General features: G+C 38.2%; 1 protein-coding gene across 7 annotated transcripts in view; it reads right to left on the bottom strand.

Annotated features, from left to right (window-relative positions):
- Window positions 1-24,826, bottom strand: part of FAM135A (family with sequence similarity 135 member A) — a 147,422-nt gene that overhangs the window by 8,432 nt on the left and 114,164 nt on the right. For 5 of the 7 annotated variants that reach the window (XM_043889910.1, XM_043889914.1, XM_043889913.1 and 2 more), the window contains 8 exons: window positions 23,075-23,148; window positions 21,618-21,772; window positions 19,043-21,401; window positions 15,990-16,156; window positions 13,678-13,769; window positions 13,089-13,186; window positions 10,931-11,082; window positions 8,995-9,105 (listed from right to left, as the gene is read on the bottom strand). In XM_043889910.1, the coding sequence (XP_043745845.1) occupies window positions 8,995-9,105; window positions 10,931-11,082; window positions 13,089-13,186; window positions 13,678-13,769; window positions 15,990-16,156; window positions 19,043-21,401; window positions 21,618-21,772; window positions 23,075-23,148 (3,208 nt within the window). The remainder of the gene's footprint in view (window positions 1-8,994; window positions 9,106-10,930; window positions 11,083-13,088; window positions 13,187-13,677; window positions 13,770-15,989; window positions 16,157-19,042; window positions 21,402-21,617; window positions 21,773-23,074; window positions 23,149-24,826) is intronic. The other 2 variants (XM_043889916.1, XM_043889915.1) reach the window with 1 other exon arrangement.

Here is a 24,826-nt window from a genome sequence, read left to right as displayed (position 1 = left end):
AATTATATTTTAGAAAGATTAAGCAAATTTTTTCCCCTTCATTCTCACATTTCATGAGACAAATTCATTTCCCTCTGACAGCATTTGAAACCAGTGTCTTCACTGGCGCGACTCTGGGAATCATCTGTATGAACTAAGCAGAGGTCTTCGAGCTGGCATACACTTATCCTTTGGGGTAATTTAAGATTCCATGGGGCAGATGAGCATTTACATCTTTTAAGAAAACTGGTTTCTACATCCCAGCTTCCATATGAGCACTTTTCTAAAAATGATTTTTCCTTCTCCTACCTTATGAGAGAAAGATATTTCTCCAATTTATTTCAGATCTTCTTATGGTACATACCCCGGGAGAATCAAGCCAAAAATGAAGTCTTACTTTCTCTTACAAAAAGTTTGATTTGATCGATTGTTTGACAGTTGAGAAATGACTGTGTCAATTAGATGTTATGGCACATATTTCCCACAAATTAAATGAGCTAAATTTATAGCTCAAAGTTAAGTCTTTACATTTTTATGGAAAATACAATTATAGTAAATGTATACTACCTCACATGCCAGAAAATATATCCTTTGCAACTATTTAAAATTATAGAAAATAGTTGTAGGTATCACTATAAAATTATACAAGGGGATACAAACTGTTTCAAAATTCTTTTAAGGGGTCAACAAGCCAAAAAATGTGAAAGCCACCATCCCACGGCACATTTTCACTTCTAACCCAGTTACCTTAGGTGCTGTGCTTCCTAAATCTGACACTGTTAACTGAAATTTTATCTTGAGCTGCATGAAACCAGCTATGTAACAGCAGAGTTGGCTTTTTCTATTACCTAACATGTATGCCCGGAGAAGGCACCCCACTCCAGTACCCTTGCCTGGAAAATCCCATGGATGGAGGAGCCTGGTAGGCTGCAGTCCATGGGGTCACTAAGAGTTGGACACGACTGAATGACTTCACTTTCACTTTTCACTTTCATGAATTAGAGAAGGAAATGGCAACCCACTCCAGTGTTCTTGCCTGGAGAATCCCAGGAACGGGGAAGGCTGGTGGGCTGCCGTCTATGGGGTTGCACAGAATCGGATGCGACTGAAGTGACTTAGCAGCAGCAACATGTATGCCTGTGTGTCCTCTGTAAAGGCAACCACACTGCACAGCTCCGGGGGCATCACTCCCATCACGCTGACAGCAATGATGCTGCACAGCCCGTGGCAGCCTTGCTTAGTAATGGTCATTTCTGTACTTTTTCTCAAAACAGCGGCATATTTAAAATTTTTACCAGTATGTAAAATCTTATATATCTCTCATGTTAAAAAAAAGTTACTCACTCAACAAATCTGTCCTTGGACTTTATGCGCCCCTCCAATTACCACCCCACTTATTGGCACTCTATTTCTATAGTTTATATTATAAAAATTATAGTCATTAAATTAAAATTTAAATGTATTTTCCCAAATAATCACTCTTTGCAGAGATTCTGCTGTGCTTCTACAGAAATAATGGCATTCAGGCTCAGAATCACTGCATTAGATGATTTAGATCCTTGGTGCGTTGAGGAGGGTTGGTGTCTCCTAGGTTCAGGCAGCTTGGTGGAGTGGACGTATGCAAACCAAGAAACAACGAGGAGGGGGTGTCCAAGAAACCCTTAAGCTCTCTGATTCCATGATGATAAATACAATCAAAGACACCAACACTGATATAGGTACACGATACTGCTGTATTTTAAAATGTGATTTCCAAGATAACACTGTACTTTAAAAAGGCACTGTACTTGAAAAATGCATTTTAAATTGAATTATTTTAATAACATGTTTTCAACAACAATGTATTTATTACTGATACTGAGCATCCAGTATGGAAGGCCTGCTTTTTGCATTAGCCAAGTGAAACAGACTCTGGCCCCTCTTTTGAGTCTTTGTTTCCATTCCTGTGTAGCAGTGTTGGCTAGAGAGGGCAGAAGCACAAAGAGGAAGTACAGTGACCCCCGAGGTGCAGTGCTGGTGGGAATCACAGCAGCACTTCATGTGAGCAAAGCCCAGCTGACGGACACATCTCAAGGCTGTGTTTGGGGAGCCTTGTACTGTAGGTTCATCCTCTCTGCACCTGCACTGACTACCTGCTCAAAGACAGCCTTGTCCACTGACGTTCACTCAGCCCAGGGTGACTAATTTTTGGTTGAAAAGTTACCTCTAACTTGGTAAAGTAATACTTCTTTCCCATCTGTAGAGTGAGACCGTTTAACTAGAAAAGTTTCTAAATATTTTATCTGCTTTTCAGGATTGCCAAGAAAAAGATAAAAAAGGAAATATTCAAAATTTTTCTGGACTGTATAATTACATGACTTATGTATGAATGAACATTATAATAGTAAATTTCATCTTCATTTTTTAGTCTTCCTGATACTTTTGACTGCTCATTTGTTTTTCATGAAAAAGTTAATGAGCTTTAAAGCAATTCACTGGAGAATCCCATGGATAGAGGAGCCTTGTGGGCTACAGTCCACAGGGTCATAAAGAGTCAGACACAACTGAAGCGACTTAGGATGCACACACAAAGCAATTCATATTGACTCATTTCTGTTTATTTTCTGGAATTGACAAAAATAGCAGTTTTGAACTGGTGGTTTTGCACCTCACGGAACATTTAGCAGTGTCCAGAGACAATGCTGTTTCTCACAAGCAGGGGCTAGGACATGAGGGGCTAAGGTGTGCGTGTACTATTTATTGGGCAGAGGCCAGGGATGCTGCTGAACATCCTACAATGCACAGGACAGACCCTGACAACAAAGAACATTCAGCCCAGAATACCCAGTGCTGAGAGGATGAGAAATCCTGTGCTTTCTAAAGGGACATATTCTACACAATATTAAATTGTTCTTATTTTTACTCATTTAAACACATTTGAAAGAATTCGCTTAAAATAATGTGAGCTGATGCTTTCCTATACTTTCAGGAACAAAACACAAATGTTAATTACAAATCAAGTCATACCTATTATTAAACATCTCTCTAATCTGCTGTAAGAAAAAATTATTTTGTGCCAAAGTGGTACTGCAAGAGACTTCTTTAATTGTTATATTTTATTTGTCAGAATTCAACAGCTGGTAAAGAGAGTCTAAGCAGATGTATTTAGGAAGATCTTAAAATAAAGATATTTGGTTTTTGAAATTCTAACAATGGATAGTTTGTACTTTGGCTATTTTTGAGGCCTCATCATGGAATGCTGAGAGCACCCCTGACCCTTCTTTCTCTGTGATCCTGACAGTTCAGTACTGCTGTCACCTAATCTAGATACAGTTTACCTTCCATATTGCTCTAGTTCTAGCTTTTGATTAAGCAAAGTTATTACCCAATGATACGTTGCAGAGATAAAAAAAGACTTTCAAAATGAAGACCCATGGGGGAGGCCTTGCTTAAATAAAAAAGGGAAGAGGGTAGGAGTCTGACTTTGCTTTAGACAGATGATTTTAGGCTTTCTCAAAAGAAGGAAACTGGCCGTTCAGACGAAACAGAAGCAATAATCGGACCAAGGCATCCGAGACTTTGTATTTAGCTTTAGCAAAGTAAAGTATAACAGAACAGTTATCAGCAGGGCTCCTGTTTAAAAATACCTGAGAATGGCATACTGGCTAAGTAAATCCATTAAGTAAATGCTGCTCTATGTTTTCCTGTTTTATTAATATTTACTTAAAGTTTCTGATGTGAACCCATCTATTTCTATCTTGTGAATAAAGAATTATATGTACATATACAGGTGTAGAGGTTTCCTAGGAATTGACTACTCAAATTTCATTGAGATGATAAAAAAAAAAAAACCAAAAAAACGGAAAAAACATAGCTCGGAGAGACTTGCTCCAACTCCTATGACAATATTATAATTTAAAAGCAATTAATGAATATTTGCTGATATTTAAAGCTAAAATTAGAAAAGCCTTCTCAAACCCTTGCGAGTACACGTCCTGGCTCAGCACGGGTGGCCTGGCCGTGCAGGCTGGTACAGGCTTGTGGGCGGCAGTGGGCGCTCGGCCGCTCCACATGTCTGTGTCTCAGCTGCAAAGGGGGCAACCGGGCTCTCACGTCACGGAGGTAAATGCATTCACAGGTATGACAGGCTAGCATTTTCATAAGTCATCTGAATAATTTTATAGCTAGCAATATTGACAGTTCAGCTAAAAAACACTCCCCAAACAGATTTATAAATCCATAATATTATTTTAGTTCAGGCTCCTCTTCATTTAGAGGTGTTTTTACTAATTAATATTTACTGAGTTTTGTATTATTCAGAATGCTGATCATTTTATATGAATTATCTTGTTTAACCTTTAATGGTCTTGTGAGAAAGACTGTACCCATTGTACCACTGGAAAAACTGAGTGTTATTTAGATTAAGTAAACTTGTCAGTGTTTCTGCTAAAACTAGTATCCACATGTGCTTTCAAAGTTTGACTCCCAAACAGTGCTGGTACAACCAGAGGTGAGATGAAAGTCCTGCCACACATTATAAGGCAAATAATAAATCAGTAACTTGTAAGCAAAAGTTATAACTAATTCTTAAAAAAGACTTCAAGCACAAAAGATCTATTCAGGTCTACAAATAATTTTACAAAGTAATGTAAATATCTGTTGGGAGGAGAATGCCATGGATTACAGAATGTTTATAGTAAAATTTTACAGTTATACTTTCTCTCGTGTTTTTCTTATGTTGTTGTTATTGTTCTTGTTGTTATTGTTTAGTCGCTAAGTTGTGTCTGACTCTTTTGCGACCCTATGGACTGAGGCCGCCAGGCTCTTCTATCCATAGGATTTCTCAGGCAAAAATACTAGAGTGAGTTGCCATTTCCTTCTCTGGGGGATCTTCCCAACATGATCGAACTCTCATCTCCTGCACTGCAGCTAGATTCTTTACTGCTGAGCCACAGGGGAAGCCCTGCTATTATTACTATTGCTAATTAAATGTTACTTTGTAAAATGCAGTATAGATAAACAGACCCCAGGGAACATTTACATTCAGTTTTGCCTTTTGTATACTTCCTATCCTATCCCATCACTTCATGACAAATAGATGGGGAAAAAGTGGAAACAGTGACAGACTTTATTTTCTCGGGCTCCACAATCACTGCAGATGGTGACTGCAGCCATGAAATAAAAAAGACGCTTGCTCTTTAGAAGGAAGAAATGACAAACCTAGGCTGTGTATTAAAAAGCATAGACATCCCTTTGCCAATAAAGGTCCATACAGTTAAAGCTATGGTTTTTCCAGTAGTCATGTACAGATGTGAGAGTGGACCATAAAGAAGGCTGAGTGCCAAAGAATTGATACTTTCGAACTGTGGTGCTGGAGAAAACTCTTGAGAGTCCCTTGGACTGCAAGGAAATCAAACCAGTCCATCCTAAAGGAAATCAACCCTGAATATTCATTGGAAGGACTGATGCTGAAGCTAAAGCTCCAATACTTTGGTGACCTAAGCCAACTCACTGGAAAAGACTCTGATGCTAGGAAAGAGAGAAGGTCAAAGGAGAAGTGGGCAGGAGGGGATGAGATGGGCAGAGAAAACAACAGTCTCAATGCACATGAATTTGAGCAAACTCCTCAGGAGATAGTGGAAGACAGAGGAGCCTGGCATGCTGCAGGCCATGGGGTCACAAAGAGTCAGACACAGCTTAGTGACTGAATAACAACAACAAATCCTGTCAGCAGCAGTGGTACAAACTCCATAGCTACACACAATGTTTCTAGTCAGTCTAAGTTTTTCTCGCATGAGAACCATGTGATGTTGTAGGAATATCTTGTGATTTTGTGACTGAAGCATATACTTCTGTATACTGTGAATAACTCATTACTTGTACCCTTAGAAACAAAATCATAAAACTTCACCTAAAAAAGAACCTTTGTTTCCTGGATTCTAATAACAGATAACACATGAGATAACCATTTCCAATTATCTTCCTCACATTCATAACAGTATTTAAGGCAGAATCCTGAAAAGGATAAAGCAAGACTCAAATGAAGTGGGCTGTATTCAATGACTAAATCTGCCTGGTGTTCATATCAAATGTTTCAAGAGCAGGAGGAGGACATGGTGATAGAGATGAAGATGAAAAATAAATTTAAAAGGCTAGGGCTTAAGCTTACTAGTTTAAGTTACTCAAGAAACATGGGTTTGATTTTCAGCTTACCATACAACATTTGACCTGCTTTTGGGTACTGAACATAACATTGAAAAGATCATTCATTGATTTAATGGCTTTGTAGCGAACACCTACTGGGAAGAATTATGCTAAGTGGTTCTTGAGGGTATTGTAAGTAGTATTGAGGGAGGGTACATGTTGGAGTGGGGTGGGAAAGGGTTGTCATGACAGACCCTACTCAGGGAAAAAAGGCCAAGAGACATAAAAATGACTGACATGAGATAAGCTGTAATGAGTATGATAAAAGATGTCCATATGTAATGTTAGAGCAGCTCAGAGATGACACTCACAATTCAGAATGTGGTATACACAATGAAGCAGGATCCACCACAGATGTGACTGAGATGTTTCACACCAAGTCATCCAGAGGACAAGCACCATTTAGAAAAGGTTGAAAGAAGAGGAAGCAGCAGAAGAAAATGTTCAATTTCAGACACACTTAGTTTGAAATGTAAGCATAGGTATCGAGCAGGTAAATGAGGACGGGAATGAGGTCTGTCTGGAGACAGAAGACTCAGGATATGAAGGTATATACTGGGTACTCTGACAGAAGTGAAAAGTGAAAGTCACTCAGTCATGCCCTACTCTCTGCAACTCCATAGTCTTTAGCCCACCAGGCTCCTCAGTCCATGGAATTCTCTAGGCAAGAATACTGGAGTGGGTTGCCATTCCCTTCTCCAGGGGATTGTCCTAACCCAGGGATTGAACCCAGGTTTCCTGCATTGCCGACTGATTCTTTACCATCTGAGCCAGCAGGGAAGGAACATTAAATCAGACAGGGCATCAGGGAAAGCTCTGGATAGATGACGGTGTGGAGTGTAATTTCAGGAATGAAGATTAGTTCTGCAAAGATGTGCAGTCACAGGGAGGAATGGTGGTAGAAAAAGCAGTGAACGCGGGAAGCACAAACATGTATGACGTGACTACAGCAAAGGATGCGTGTGTTCAAAGATGACAGGATATTAGTGACAGAATGAAAAACTGGTTGAAATTTCAGGGTAGCGTGTAGCCATGTGTGGTTTCACAGTGGGGTGGAATGGAACGTTACCAGGGTTGAGAAAGGCTCTTTAATGCTTGATGAACCATTTAAAGAGCTGCTTGTGGTATTACCAAAAATGATGCCAGGATTAAGCATATTAAGATTTAAGAAAACATCTTTTCCTAAAGCATAACTGTGCAGTAAATATTTGTCAATGAACTCCTATCAAAGTTCTCACTGACCATGCAAGGAGGGACCAGGCAGGAGGTCATCATACTTAAGAAGGCAGTGGAGCCTGGGTGGGATAAGCCTCACAGGAAGCAGTTTCATGAGACGGTGGAGGAATAACTGCTGTGCTGGGATGGAGAGCAAGAGGACATGCTCCCCCTCTAGGTGGGCCTTGGTAACAAGAAATCAGAAGTCCAGCTGCTTCTACAGCAAAGGTGGTACAGTGTGGCCTGTGTGATCTGGACTGTTGCCTTTTTACTTCTTTCATAAATAAAGTTTCTTTGAAACACAGCCACACTCATCAGCTCATGTGTTGGCTACAGCTGTTTTTGTGCTCCAATGGTATGTTAGGTCGTTACAACTGAGACCCCATGGACCACAAGTCAAAATGTGTACTATCCAGCCCTTCAGCAAAAAAGTGTGCTACTCCTCTGCTCTGTCGCCAGGGGGAGCAGGGAGCTGGGGACTGCGGGCTGGGGGACTCTGCTCTCCACAAGGGGAGATTTCAAAGGACACAGTGGAAAGAGCGTGCCGGGAAGATGTGAGCATGAGGAGAGAGTAAGTCAGGGAGAGACGAAAGGTCAGAGGTGAGGTCACTTAGAGAGTGAGACTGGATGGGGAAAGACCAGTTGGGGGCTTCTGGGAGTAAAAGTTCAGAATATTCATGCAAGATAGGGAATACATCTCATAACTGGTTAACGCCCCCTGGTAGCTCAGTTGGTAAAGAATCTGCCTGCAATGCAGGAGACCTCGGTTTGATTCCTGGGCTGGGAAGATCCCCTGGAGAAGGGACAGGCTATCTGCTCCAGTATTCTGGCCTGGAGAATTCCATGGACTGTATAGTCCATGGGATCACAAAGAGTCTGATACAGCTGAGTGACTTTCACTTTCTTCCACTTAATGAGATGTCTAACCAGATTCATCCAGTGGCCAGAATTTGTAGAAGGAATAACTACTAATAGTTTGAAAGTGAAAGTGTTAGTTGCTCCCTCATGTCTGACTCTTTGTGACCCCATAGACTACAGCCCCTAACCATGGAACTCTCCAGGCAAGAATACTGGAGTGGGTTGACATTCCCTTCTCCAGGGGATCTACCTGACTCAGGGATCAAAGCCAGGTCTCATGCATTGCAGGCAGATTCTTTACTATTCGAGCCACTGGGAAAGCCCCGAGAATACTGGAGTGGGTAGCCATTAGTTTCTCACATTTTCCAGAAATATTTATAATAATAAAGTAAAAAAGTACATGGCAGTTTAAAACAAGGGCTGAAGATTGGGGTTGGGGGCAGCTAGAAGGACATGAAAACTAGGACATACAGAGGCCTGGTTCAAAAACTAACTCATGGTATGAACTATAAATGTTAAAATTTTCAGGATAATCTCAAAATAGCTGCGCAACTCACAAAAAATAAATACAACCATATAAAAAATTAAATTATGCTATCAATTGTTTAGTTTTAATTATGAGTCGATTTCATTAAGAAATTACAACCAGTTGATAGTTTTTTAATCATCAGAAAGACATGTTGCTACTTTATTTGCTAAAGGTTTATTTTAAAAGAGGTTTTCAAGTGCATGTTTTTAAAACTGTTACTATATACTTACCTGCTTTATTACTAAGCTTGTATAAGAAAGTTTGGCGAGGGTCTGAATGATCACGACACGTCAATTGTAAAAGAGAACCTGATTTTTTCCATTTCTGCATAAACCACAGACCTAGAAAATTATTAATGGTATGAGACATGTGAGAGTTATAAACTGGAAAATACAGTACCATATGACAAGGTTATTAATTTTAATATACATATTTTACTTTAAAATGATACAGCTTGAATTAGCATTTTGTTGGTTAATAAAAAATGCATTTGCAAAATATTTCCATTTTCTGATAATAAATATAAACACACACACACACTGGGGTTAACGATGGATTAACAGATGGTTGACAGAAGGCTTCCTATTTCTATCTGATTCTGTAATTAAACAGGTAATGGTCTATCAAGAACAAATTTGGCGATATTACACCTTTAGATATACTTCTTCATTTTAAGATGAAGTGAAGGGGGATATAACTTCAAACACAGTAGTAGCTCCACATGCCTGAGCATCGAGGCTTTAGAGCAATCAAAGCTCACTTCCGGGATGAGCCATTAGTTGATGTTTTCTAGTAACACTGAATATAATTAAAATTTCATATTTAATCGTATGTCTTTATATTATCAGTTACCTGCATTTATTTTAAGATACTTATCTATTTATTTATTTTTGGCTGTGCCGGGTCTTTGCTGCTGTGCCTGGGGCTCTCTCGTGGCTAGTGGGGGGGTACTTTTCGTTGAGGCATGCAGGCGCTACAGCATGGGCTCAGTAGCTGTGGCATATGGGTTTAGCCGCTCTGTGGCATGTGGCAGCTTCCTGGACCAGGGATCGAACCGGTGTGCCCTGCATTGGCAGGCAGACTCTTAACCATCAGACCACCATGGAAGTCCAGTTTTCTGTATTTAAGTGCACCTTCCGCTTAACTGAAACCTCAATCACTCTGGAGCTGGTTTTCAAGACTGTAGATTTACAGTCATAAAGTCATTTCTACTTTTGTTGATTCTAACATTACTGAGGTGAATGAGGAAAAGATGAAAAAAACTTTTAATTGATTAAAGCTGCTAACTGCAATCCTATCTGGGGAAAAGTTTAGTAAAGGAAGAAATTGAAAAGAAACCAATTCAAGGTACTGCATCCTATTCATACTGGGTTCTATTTTGTATTAGTTATACATTTCAACTTTCTTTTGCCCTCTTCTTGAAACTGTAAAAATCTAGAACAAGCCAGATTTTGAAAACCACCCTTCAAAATGAGATTCAAATGAAAATGTTGTGGTTTATTTGTCAATGAAAGAAGTAGAGGAGAAAATGGAAGTAAGAGTCTCAAGGCTTGATGAAAAAAGTTAGGTTGAAACCTAATTTATTCTTTCAATGAGAATCAATTGACTATACTAGAAAAGCCATTTTAAAATTCTAAGGGGAAGAAAAAAGCCAAATAAGGGCAAATAAAGTATAAGATCTTTCTTAGTGAGAATATTTATTCTAATAAAAATTGAGGTCTTAATTTTAATTTCTTTGAAAAGTTTAGAATTTATTTTCTCATAATATCCTTTTATTGTTATCAAATCAAAATCAGAGTTAACATTCTATATAAAATATTTTGGAACTTTATAATATGTTAATTATAGCCATTTATTTGTTATCTGCTCAACTAATAGAATAACAGAATAGCATGTTTATAACACTAATATTTACTGAAAGACACACTTAATGAAAAAAAGAGAAAAAAATGCTCTTGTGGCTTGACAAATAACTCAACAGAATATCATTTTCTGAAATGAGTTTATCAGCTTATTTCTTATGCATGACAAAACAGAAAAATAGCTACATCTTTTGTTTCATGAAATTCCAAGTATGTGACAAACTGGCTCTAAGATAAACATTGGAAAATATTAAATTTGGATTTAAATCTCCCCAGGCCATATTTTTTATACTTCATATCTTACCTGTATTAACAAGAGCGCTGCTATTGTAGAGTGTACCAAGGTGAGGTCCAGAAAGTGAAAGAAAGGTATGAAGCCTGTTGAGGTAATATTTAAACCGTGGTCTTGTAAGCACTGAACGGATTATTAAATTGCCCAACGAATGTCCAATAAAGCTATAAGAGAAAAAAAATGACATTTCTCCCATAGCATTAGTTTCAAAAACAAAAGTCAAAGCTGCTATCACTATACAGAGATTTGAAATACTAAGAATATAAAATTTTCTAATATGTTTTAAAACTGTTTATATGTTTATATGATTTTATTCTATATGTTTTTTATATATTTTATTTTATACATTTATATGTTTATATGATTTGATACTCTGAAATGATGTAACTTACATTTTGAAGGAAATGTGAGAAAATAGCAAAAAATTCCTATGATTATATAATTTATATATTTAATCTACAGAAAAAAGATATCACTTACCAGAAAATTTTTGCTCCTAGTTTGTAACTGCTTAGAAATACATTTAAAAAGTAATAACACACTGACTACATGATAAATTTTCCTTTTTAGGTACACACAGCAATTATTTACTTGTTAAGTCATGATTTAAAACAAAATAATGAAATTGTATCAGTGAGGATGATTTAGGAGACATTACATCCCCATTTCTCTTATTTTTGGTCCACACTCCACAGTGGGGGAGCTCTTTGACTGAACACATTTCAACACACATGAAATATACATGCATTTTCGTACTTGAAGTGTAAGATTATACCAAAATAATAACTAATACAGAGGATTTCATCTTTACGAAGGAATAGTTTAAATCTAAAGAGCCTAAAAAAAACAAAACAGAGCCTTTTCTGCTTCCCATTATTTTAGAATAGACAGTACATGCATCCCTGGGGACAATGAACAGAGAAAGAAGAGAGCCTGAGAGCTGTCTCAGCAACGGCTTACAGACAACGACCAGGGAGGAGCTGACAAATTTCCTGAAGCTGGGAAGGCAAGTCTGATATCAAACAGTTCTCAATGAGCTAGATCAAACCTCTGGATTTTATGGCTCACTACAATTGACAATCTAATCTAAAAGAGCCATACTCTTGTAGATGAATGAAAAAACGAAAACAATAGACTTACTTTCTCATCATAAAATAACAAATTAATAAAAGGAATACAAGATGACTACAGAAAATTTAGCAAATGAAAATTCATAAATGACAAAAATAATTAGAAAACAATCTCTTCTCCCCCCCCGACAACATACTCACATCTCTCACCGTATTCTAACAGAATTTGTTTTTAAAAAATGACTTCAGATAAAAACCTGCTTCTCTCTGCTCTTCGTCCCTATTCTATACTAACTGGAAATGGACTTTACAAAGGCCTATAGTATAAAGAGCTAGCCTCCTCCTCTGACCTACCTGGGATATAACAACTATCAGCTTATTCTACTCTTTTTTTGAGGCAAGAAGATTATTTTTAATTTTTTCTTTATATCTTACTGGACTAGAAGAAACAATTACTTTTCTCTCTCCCATGTCTACTCACAACATGTGATTAAAGAATGAGACATATTGGGTTCATCATCGTCTCCTGCTTGGGTATACTATACTACAGTATACTACACAGTATACTATACTATACCCATGAGTACACTCTCTAAATATAGTCATGACACTGAAAATATTCTTACAGTTTCATTTCCTTACATATATCTCCCTACAACTTTTCTTTTTGGGAACAGTTTTATTGAGATATAATTCATATACCATACAATTCACCCACTAAAAGTGTATAATTCAATGGTTTTGATTGTATTTACAGAGTTGTGCAGCATCACTATAAAAAATTTTAGAACATTCCACCACCTTTAAAAGAAATCCTACATTCTTTACTTAACATCAGCCTCCATCTCCTCCTCCCTCAGTCCTAAGTAATCATTGATCTACTTCTCTCTATATAATTTTGCCAATTCTCGACAATTCACATAAACAGAATTATACAATATGTAGTATTTCTCTAAAATCTTTTAATTTTTTCTCTCTATATTAATTTGAATCGCTGTCTACTATATTTTAGAACAGGACAAAAAATTTCCAGACATTCTGTGTAATTTTTCTATAATTCATAGAGACATAAAAATAATTACATAAATTAGAAAAGTTACCTTATCTTTGAGACTGTTAGACTATATATCTGAATATATTGTATTATCTCATCCAGAAGGCGATCAGTCATGCTATCAAAATCAGCAAAAGTATCATTCTAAACAAAAGCAAAACACACACATGATATACACAAGAAAAACTGAATATAAACATTACCTTTAATTTGGGTACTGAAAATATGGTTAAAGACCAGTTTTTTTTAGAGAAGTTAGTGATTGTAATATTCATTACACTAAAATGAACAAGCAGTGAATTTCCAGAAAAAAAGGCTCAGTGTTCTCATTAATACTTTGTTTAGATTAACTGTTTAGCCCACTACCAGAACTGAACATAAGGTTATTTAAAATTGTTTAATTTTTAATGAAATATTTGCACAGAAATGTGAAATATTAGAAATTTTGCACATGTAAAGAGTTCATAAATTGAGTTATAAATCATTTCAAATTCCTTAGGATAGGCATGAATGTTAAATTTCACAGAAATCAGAAAAATTATTTCTACTACTACAGACATTTTGTAGTAAGCACTATTTAGGTAAAAACTGGTAGAAGCATGTGTGCTTTCACTGAAAACACAGATATACTGTACCTGATTTCTTTCAGACATAAGAAAATCAATTCTTTCCCCAGGCAGCCCAAGTTCAATGTAAGTTTTTACTAATCGGAGATCTGCACTGTTACCTAGAAAATGAAGAAAATGAAAATTCTGTCTAAAGGACAAGATAAAGCAAAAGATGCAGCACGCATCCTCACAAGTTGTTAACCGTCTTGAGGATAAGTGGAGGGCCTAAGTCAGCTGTGAAGAGACAAGACCCTGTGTACCAGAACCCATAGTGTTCATGTCACAGTTGATCGCCATCAGCAGACAATGTCCGCCAACAGCCTGTGTCTCCAGAGGTCTGGCTGCACGATGCTTTCAACCCCCCACGCCCAACCCGGCTCCCCCTGTGTCTGTCTCATGGTCAGCACATGCTCTGCTGACCACTGGCAATGGCGGCTGTGAGCGACCAACTGACCAACTCGTCACCATCACTCTCGCATGAGCATTTAACCAAACGAGTGCATTTTCGATTTAGTCTATTGAGTTTTTCTTTGGCAGTACTAGGTCAGACAAATAGAAATAAAAATCTATGTAAATAATCTAAAGTAGTTTAATTACTAACTTAAAAGATGTATATATAAATGTATTTATAACAGCTATCATACATAAATATAATTAGTATATACATATATAATACATAAACATAAATAATTAGTACCTTTAAAATTAGTCTAGTGGCTTTTCAGTTAGTTCTTTTGGCTTACTTAGGAATATATACATATCATTATCAATTGCTGCATTTTTACTTTATCCCTTCTTTTAGCTATGTCATGAACAGACAGAATTAACTGTTTTATTCCTGATTTTTAAAAGAAATGCCTCTAGCATCTCACTACTAGGTATGGGTTTTCCATGAGCTGTAAGTATATATGCTTAATTACATTAATGAATTAGACTAGTGCTATTTAAGGCTGAAAGTTTGATGCTTACTTGTCATAACTGGAAATGAATACTGAATTTTACATTACTTGATTTACTAATATATTTTATTAATAAATTTCTTTATATTTACCTATCTTTGCATTCTGGGAATTAAATTCTATTTACTGTAGCTACTTTAATATATTGATTCATTTGCTGGAGGGTTTTGGGAGACATTTAATCAATTAACTAATTCATTTTTCTACAATGTTACTAGAGTCTTATTAAGTATATTTATAAGATTGCTCCACTCTTTTTTTGGAGTGTGGGTGTTACATCTTTTTCAGATTTAATAACAAGGTTAGGTTAACTTCAAGGAATAAAATAGGCTCCATTCCATCTTTTTTTCCTATTATTCTGGACCAATTGCTTTAACATGGGATAGTGTTTCTTGGAAATTTCTTGGAAATTTCAAAGAGGACTTTATCAGAGATTCTATTAAGCCAAGAAACTTTTCTTGGAGGATAATTCTTTGAATATTTTATTAGGTAAAGGAAAGAGGTTAGTATTTGAGGTATTTTATTTCTTGAGTTGCAGTTTTGTTTTAAATTAAAAATCTCCAATTTAATGAGAATTTACTAGTTTAGACCTGTGGTGGCTCAGATGGTAAAGAGTCTGCCTGCAGTATGGGAGACCGGAGTTGGATCCCTATGTTGGGAAGATCCTCTGGAGAAGGAAATGGCAACACACTCCAGTATTCTTGCCTGGAGAATCCCATGGACAGAGGAGCCTGACAGGAGTCTGTGGAGTCGCAAAGAATCAGACACGACTGGGAGACTTCACTTTAGCATTTTTATAATCCATAAAATCTTTTGTTACTTGTTATTACAGAATCATATTATAACACAGTAATACTCTGCTAGCCTAGAGATATCTGGTATCTTCTAACGCAGTTCCTTACCAAGAAAAATAGGCTGCTGAGTAACCAAAATAGCTGTCATAAAATTAGAGCAAGTAAAACCAGGTATTAAGAATTTAAATTATACCCTAATTAATCAGTGAATCTTTTATTCTTAGGTATTGATTTTTCTTATCCATAAAATTTAAAGCACCAAGCTAGACAGGAGCAGAAAGACAACCAAAGGGAGACAAAACAATTGCTATGACTGACAGTTGATGAAAATAACAATAAGAGAGCAGACAGAAAAACCCCAAGTTAATATAAGCAAAATGTCGGCATGTGGATATCAATTTCATGGAAAATCTGCTTTAAAAAAAATCTAATATTATACTCATCAAAATAAGACATAATTTAAGATAATTAATATCAGCAATTTAGAACTCTTTTTTCAGGTCAAGGATTAAATAAAACTAAACGAGATCTACTAGGAAAAGAAAATATTGAGTTGGTACAGGTTATATCCACAGATGTTACACACCGTCTAGGCCATGCACACAGACAATGAGATGGACTCCATCTTCACAATGGTCCTCCTCCTCCTCCTCCACGCAAAAATAAGGGACTGAGGATGCCAGCAGAGGAACATCGCTGTACATGAACCCGGGGAGTTTAAGTTGCTTCAATTCATCTTTTGCCTGAAGGAAGCTAAAGCAAAATGTTATAAAAGATATTCTTTACTAAGTATTACATTCAGTTTTTAAAACCAAAAAGATAATCTGCTGAATTTAGAGAACTACAGAAAAGGAAACCCAGAAATATTTGATTATAAAATACTGAATATGTGGGATCACCTAAATGATTCAGAAGTTAGACAGTGATTTTCTTTACTAGGGCTCCCCTGGTGGCTCAGCTGGTAAGGACTCTGCCTGCAGCGCAGGAGACCTGGGTTCAGTCCCTGTTTTTTAGTACATGCTCTGATCAAATACAGTGAGTAATTACACCCTAACATCACTTACTCTTTTAAACTTGAAATCCACTAGAAAGTATTAGGAATGCAGTTATGCTTTTTACAGAACTTTATATTGTATGCACAGAAAAGCTGGGAGAAGTACCACAAAGAGTAACAGTCTGATGCTGATCCTGTGACCAAATCTTACCCTCCTCGCTCCTTTTTGTGCTGTATGTGCTTAGTCACTCAGTCGTGTCCGACTCTTTGCAACCCCATGGACTGTAGCCTGCCAGACTCCTCTGTCCATGGGGACTCTCCAGGCAAGAACACTGGAGTGGGTTGCCATGCTCTCCTCCAGGGGAACTTCCCAACCCAGGTTTTGACCAGGGTCTCCTGCATTGCAGGCAGATTCTTTATCAGCTGAGCTACTTGGGAAGTCCCTTGCTCCTTTTTAATCTTGCATAAATGGAAAAGAAGGCACTATTCTACACAGTGTACTGGTGAGAACGGCAGGTATCATATTTAGTAGATTAAGTTAATTGTATTTTTCTCTAAAAATATCAGTAAGAAGGAATAGAACTAAGGGGGGATGTGATTAAATAAAATTGGCATAGACATATCTATTCAACTTGGGGATTTAGAACATGAAAAATTATGAACTATTTTAATATTATATCATTTGGGCTGATGAAAGTAAAACTCAAAGAAGCTGCTGAACACTAAACTGAGGGGGACATACTGGGTGAATACTGCTTTCATGTTTGACTCAGGAAGAGACTGAGGTGCCAGGAGGTGAAACAACCTCCAACTTCTTAGCACATCTGTCACTGTTTAGTCACTCTGTGTCCAACTCTTTGCAACCCCATGGACTATAGCCTGCCAGGTTCCTCTGTCCATGACCATTTCTCAGGGAAGAATACTGGAGTGGTTTGCCATTTCCTTCTCCAGGGGATATTCCAGACCCAAGGATTGAACCTGTGTCTCCTGCATTGGTAGGTGGATTCTTCACCGCTGAGCTACCAGGGAAGCCCCCTCCTAGCACATTATAATTCTTCAATAGGCTCTTCTCACCTGGTTCAAAATTGGGAATGGAGTATGTCAAGGCTATATATTGTCACCCTGCTTATTTAACTTCTATGCAGAGTATAACATGTGAAAGCTTGGGCTGGATGAAGCACAAGCTGGAATCAAGATTGCTGGGAGAAATATCAATATCCTCAGATATGCAGATGACATCACCCTTATGGCAGAAAGTGAAGAGGAACTAAAAAGCCTCTTGATGAACATGAAAGAAGAGAGTGAGAAAGCTGGCTTAAAACTCAACATTAAAAAAACTAAGATCATGGCATCCAGTCCCATCACTTCAAGGCAAACAGATGGGGAAACAATGAAAACAGTGACAAGACTTTATTTTATTGGGCTCCAAAATCACTGCAGATGGTGACTGCAGCCATGAAATTAAAAGATGCTTGCTCTTTGGAAGAAAAACTATGACAAATCTAGACAGCAATATTAAGAAGGAAAGATATCACTTTGCTGACAAAGGTCTGTAAAGTCATATGTGGCTGTGAGAACTGGACCATAAAGAAGGCTGAGCACTGAAGAAATGATGCTTTCCAACTGCAGTGTTGGAGAAGATTCTTGAGAGTCCCTTGCAAGAGGTCGAATCAATCAATCCTAAAGGACATCAACCCTGAATATTCCTTGGAGGACTAATGCTGAAGCTGAAGCTCCAATACTGAGGCCACCTGATGCAAAGAGCCAACTCACTGGAAAATAACCTGAAGCTGGGAAAGACTGAAGGCAAGAGAAGGGGATGACAGAGGATGAGATGGTTGGATGGCATCACCAACTCAATGGACATGAGTTTGAGCAAACTCTGGAAGATCACGAAGGACAGGGAAACCTGGCGTGGTGTAGTTTGTGGGGTCACAAAGAGTTGGACACGGCCGAGTGACTGAATAACAATAAATTCTCATCTCAGTGGGTTCACTAGCTGTAGGCACCATGGATCTCACTTATGTGCACACATCAGAATAATATGGGAACTTAAAAACCTACAGTAGCCAAACCTAGACATTTACACTAGGGATTATAATTCTATCTGGAGTAAGGTAGTAGAAAACAGTGCCATAGTAGTAAATCTATGTCATCTTCAAATTTTTCTGGATTTTTTTTTTTTTTTTAACTGGACCATTGTATCTCAATTCTGGAACCACTGACTTAGCTGAGGCAATCTGAGTCTGGTAGGCTGAGGAAGTTTCTAGTAATTATCTAATATTGTCCTTAATTGCTAGATGTCCTTATAAAACCTAACTTCTGTCTGGGAGTAAATGGGGGAGAAATGAGGTATTGATGGTTAAAAAGGGTTTTAAGCTCAACTATTTCACACTTTTACCACACAACTACCAATGAAAAAGTAGTATCAGGGATGTACAACCTATAGAACAGGACAATCATACAGGAATCTACAGCTCTGTCTCAAGGAGCATACTGAGTTCACTTCTCCATTTTGGACAGCTAATCAAAGAAATACTTTCTGTATTACAGAAGTCAGAGAACGTGAAATATGCATGTTTCCAGAGAAAGATATATACATGTTCTCTCTCTGGCAGCACTTGCCGTCACACTCCACTACTTACGCTTGTATCTGAGGCTTTGGCGAGTTTTCATACCAGGACAGCGATGAGGTGCAGCTGTGGGAGGCGCTGCTTGGCTGCTTGGTAATAGCATCACACTTACTCTTGGAAGAGTACTTAACGCCACAAGGGGACTCTCGTGGTGCAGACGGGAAGGACAGACAGCCAGAAGTACAGACAGTAGGCACGGTTATACCATCCCTCAGATAGTCGCTGGCCAGCCTTCCAGACTTGGCAAGTCTTTCTTCTCCTAGGTCAGCTCTGTCTGCACAGTGAGCATCTCCTGCAGCCTCCAGAGCGGAGTAATCTGCCTCCTCATAATACCCATTTTGAACCATTTGTTGATCCTGCTCTTCCTCTTCCTCATCTTTACCCTGCTCCTGCTGAGGACTACTCATTTCTTTTCCAGAAGTTTCTTTCTGAGGGCTAACTGAATGGCTGTAGCTAATAGCGCATGTGTCGGAAACATCCGTACTGCTTTGACAGCCAAAATAATTTTCCACAAGCCCTTGCTTTACCATATCAGGACTGGCTGAAAAAGCATCACCTGTATCCAGGTAAGTTTCATCTTTAACTGCAGGGGCTTCTGAACACATTTGTTTGGGATTTAATGCATTGCTATATTTTCTTTTCACAGTTCTATCTTCACTGCTATCTGCCCTGGTGGAAACGGAACCTGAAACGACACAAGGGGTGCCTGAACAAGCCAGTTCTGAACTTAATGGAACTGTGGTTCCTACAGAGTCACTGGATTTATCAGGACTCTGGGAGTCTTTATACACAGTGTCCAAGTTAGGTTTGGAGCTGCAACTACTTTTCACATCACTGGAAGTATCTTCATCTGAAAAAACAAATTGTAAAGGGTCTTTAGTGCTTGAATTTAAGGAATGTATTTCTATAGTTTCGTTGTCCGAATGCCCTGAAAATACGACACTCTGCTGCTGCAGAATAATACTTGACTTTTTCCTATCATCACATTTTGGCACATCAGTTGTTCCTAGATTTAACACAGTTTTGCTATCACTTAGGTGGCATTCAGATACAGCAGATTTCTTAGGATTTTCATCAGGTGACAGCTCATCATCAGAAGGCAGAGAATTTATGGATGTTAAGGACGACTGGATCTCACTGAAAGCACTTGTACTCTCAGTACAGTGACTGCCTAGTGAAAACTTTACATTACAGTCAGGCTTCATCAAAAGCTGAGGAAATAACCTTTCATTGATGTAAAGACCTTGCCCTTGTACAGTTTCAAAGACTATGTCAGGGTTTGGATGCGCTGCAACAGAGCTTGGTTCACTTTCCACACCTGAGTCTGAGAACCGAGATGAGGCACACGTGGCACTAATGTCTGGTAACTTAATGGAGTCTCCACTCACTACAAGGTGGTATTCTCTTGCAGAAGCAGGTTGATTATTTCTTAACTTAGCTAACGATTCTCCGACAGAATGACACTTTGCTTCCTGCAAAGCTTCCTTTTCAAGTGTTATTTCCGTAGGTTTAGATTTACCGTTAGAGTCTAAGGACTCAAAGTTGGGCAGTTGTAAATTATCCACAAATATTTCATCTTGTTGAAGCTCTGTCCAAGGTCCTATTTTAACAGTTACTTTCTCTCCACTGAAACAGTCTTTATTACAGGGCTTAACTTCAATTGTCCTAACTCCTGAAGTGGGGGCAGACTGATGATCATGACAATCGTCTGATGAGCTTCTGGATGCCACACTGTGTTCCACTTGTGCAATTTCACTATCATCCTGGGAGATACCAAGTTTACCTGAAATGGACAAATTTGCACAAAGATTTAGGCTGCCAGAGTTCAAAGGATCAAACAGGTCTGGTTGCATATTTTCAATATCTGGAGACTTTTGTTCAGTTCTCTCTGTATTAGCTGGCAAATAGCTAGCTTCCTTTTGACTTGTCTGTCTGATGTAGGTCTTTGGATCAAAATTATATCCATATATTGTGGGGTCCAGACCTTCCTTCTGACTATGTGAAGGGTTGCCTTCAAAGCTTTTAAAGAGATCATTTGATGCTGTACTTTTCAAGCATTTGTAGCCTACCAAAACCACCAAATCCTTAGAGTTCTGTTTTATTAATTTTTTTGTGTTTTCAGGTTTCATTGTTTTCATGAGCTTAGTAACCTTAACCTTGGATTTATTTGATTCTTCATTCTTTCCTTTTAGAGATTTTGTTAGCTGCTTTTCACCTTCTGTAGACCAAAAACTGGAGGTCCCAGCAGGTCTGACTTTCAACTCTGGGCTGGAAAGTCCAGCTAGAGCACTTTCTTCAGTCTCACATTTATCCATTCTACTGGACTCTGATCTCTGAAGACTCTGAATTCCCATCCAGGGTGCATCTAAGTCTTTTATCCAAAGAAAAAGAAATTCAGATTTAAGACAAGGTGTAAGACTCATATGATTAAAACTACTTTTTCTGACTATAACTTTCTAATATCCTCAAAAATAAATAAAACTAGAGGGGGAAAACAGTCCCACATTAAGGAATGGCTTTATGTATAGTAGGTAGAATATACTGCCAATGATACATAGCTTACATATTTTAGTTAGATTACACTTACCTTCAGTAACTGAATCTAAATACCTATCTTCAAAGATAATAGGTAATGAATTGAGATCTCCATCTAATTCACTACATTCGATAGGCAGGGGTGGGAGAGAGCTGCAGAAGGAAGTGTTTTTGATAGCGGTGCACATCTGGAGATGACTCTGCGCACTGAAAAACATGTCTCACATCAGACTGCAACCGAGATAATCACACCAATTCCACCACATAGTCCCCCAGGCACTGGCCCCTCATCAGTCATGGGCTCCCCACCACTCAAGGCACAAGCTCCTGACAAAGGAGCTCCTGGCTCAGAGAGAAAACCTGCTACAATGAAAATTATTGACTTACAAAATTATGGTTTATTGACAAATGTTACTTCAAAGTGATTTATCTGTACTTAATATATGAACTTCCTAATTAGCTGAGAATAGCATAGAAGAGAAAGACCAAAAGCTCAAATGCCTACTAATGATTTGATGATAATGTTAAAAAAAGTGTTCCGTTCCTACTGCTTACTTAACACATACTGACAAACACAACAGCTATTTTAAAAAAGGTATATAATTTTCTAATATAAAAGTTAAAAAAAACTTTTTCTTATGAAAAATTTCCTAAACAAATCAAAGTACACCGAAAAGCACAATAATCCCATCAACGTCAACAATGAGCATTTTCCCTCTTGCTTTGTCTGGACCTCCACTCACACACCCTATGATTATTCACAGTTCTCTTTTGAGCCACAGTTCACAGGCACTGAAACAAATATACCTTAGCTGTATGGTTCTGACAAGTGGACACACAGTCAGAACATTTCCACCTGTCTAGAGAGCATTCTAATGTCATCCCAGGCAAACTCTCAGCCCAAGTCAACACCAAGACAACCACTGTCCTGACTTTAACTTCACCTTAGTTTTATGTGTTCCAGAGCTTCATATGAACAGAATCATATATAATTTATTCTTTTATGTCTCACTTCTTTTCACTCAGCATAATGTCCTCAAAATATTCTTTAAAGCCAAAGAAAACCAGATCTAAAAATACTCAGTAGGGAAAAAGGAAGGCATCTACTCTGGATATTTGAATTACAGATCTTTTATATAACGGCAAGAAGTGCCAGTCAGACTATTTATGAGAACCTGCAATGCATACTTGTAAAGGTAAGAGACTCTGACCTGTGAAAATAAAGATACAAGATGAACAGATGGAAGGCTGGCACCAGGGCCAGTGGGACTCCCAGGGGTGGGTAGATCTCATGTGTGGGATGGGGTTAACAGTGTGCTCCTTTACGGAAAGCAGGGGTCTTCCATGAAGCAGTTCACAAGATTAAACACATTTGATTAAACAGATTTCTGAACTTCAAATTCTCATTTCTTTTGCTGTAAATATTGTATATTCTGCCATGACAAATTCTGAGATGATATCTTATATTAAAGGAAACAAAATCATTTAAACTGGATTTGTGCTACTCACTGAAGTTCCTGGTATGCAATGGCAGCTTCTCTTGGATGTTCAAAACAAAAGAATGCCTCAGAAAACCTGCGCACCTGAAAAATTCCAAAAGGGAGTATGAATAACATGGCGCATCTAAAAAGTCAATCAGGTTTTGGGTGGTAGGAAGAAAAACACCCTCCGCAAGGGCCCCCATAACCACCCGCATGAAGATTAACCTCCTCTGTTGCCAAACCTCTGTATGTTGGTACTTACTGCATGAGTTAAAAGAAAGAATAGAATGCAAAGTAAGAAATTTCGGCTTACATTATGGATTCACCATTCATCCTCCTTGAAAACGGGGATTCTGTCCATTTTACATACCGCTACATCCCCCACACCAAGAAGAGTGCCCAGCACACGAAAAAATGGTAGGACCACCTAGCTCCTGCTCCATGCTGTGTGCTAGGCAGCCCAGGACATGTCAGGTGAGCTGATGGGCAGACTCACTGACACTGTGACCTCAGGCATTTCTCCATCTTGGGAGCCTCGATGACTCGCTTTTAATTACACTTAATACTTAGTCTACACATGGGGTTATTATGAAGAGTAAGAATAATAATGTGTTTGATACTTCTTTTTTAATCTGGAAGGTATATGTAAATATAAGCTATGACAATTACCATTGTAGCATTCACCACATTTTTCCTTAAAATAACTGTTTATGTGAATTGTCTCCCTTCCTAATGTGTAATATTCTTTAGAGCAGGAGCTATGTTTGGGATGATCTTTGCTATTTCCCTAAAATATATCTTGGTATGTTCTAAAAGCAAGTGCTTTGTAAATACTGGTCAAGTCTAGTTGAATATTTCTTCCATCATATTCGTATTTTGACCTTTCCATTTCTAATTATTCAAAGGCTTTGTCAGCTACGGACAGCAATTGAAGCACCAGTAAGGGCATGGAAAATATATTTTGTTTGAAGGGTACATGGAGAGATAAATCAGATTATAGCTAGGAATTACATTACATTGAAACTTTTTCCTAAAGGGAAAGAAGACTTGAGGTTCTTTGGTTTTAAATACACAATTTAAGTGGAGAAATGTTTTATTCGTCATCAAGATACAGCCAACTGAGTTTCTGATTTCCTAAGCCTGTCTCCCTGAGTTGGTGAGACAGGACCTTCAAAGGGACAAGGGGAGGCATGAGGCATCTGTGAGGGAAGGATGCAACTGTGTCTTCCCCTTCAAATGCTGCAACTGCCTCTACTTGCTCTCCAACACTAGCGGAGAGACGGGGAAAACTGCCTGTCTGTCAGAGAGGTTTTCTGAGGGCTCTAAAGTGTGAAGAAATCCAGCCTGAAGTGATCTGCGACTGCAGCTGGGCCTGCCTTCTCAGATTCCTACGATAAGAGCCATCATTTCTGGAAAGCAGCCTCCCTCCTAAGCTCCATGCTAAGCACTTTACTTTTTTATTCTTTAATTTAAACCATATGAAAACCCTATGAAGTGAATATATTTTCATTGAGCAAGTGAGAAAACAGGCAGAAAGAAGTTAAATACTTGGCCAAGACAACAGAGCTGGCCTGTGATACACATGGGATTCAAATAAAGACTCGAGAAAAAGTGTCGTCTTGTGCTCCAACCACTGAGCTCTTCCCTTCTGCTTTAAGACTCCCTATTACCAGAAAGTCTTTCTTTCCTTTCCTCTCTGAGCCCAGATGGAAGTTCTCGCCTAAACTTTCTCCTGCCCTGATTTTCATGCAGTGGCAACATGTGATGAATAAGACTGGTG

Source organism: Cervus elaphus, chromosome 28 (genome assembly GCF_910594005.1).
Source record: "Cervus elaphus chromosome 28, mCerEla1.1, whole genome shotgun sequence".
In the NCBI taxonomy this organism is placed as follows: Eukaryota; Metazoa; Chordata; class Mammalia; order Artiodactyla; family Cervidae; genus Cervus; species Cervus elaphus.
Note: the sequence above shows the minus strand (reverse complement) of the source record. Positions and strands in the feature narration are given on the sequence as shown.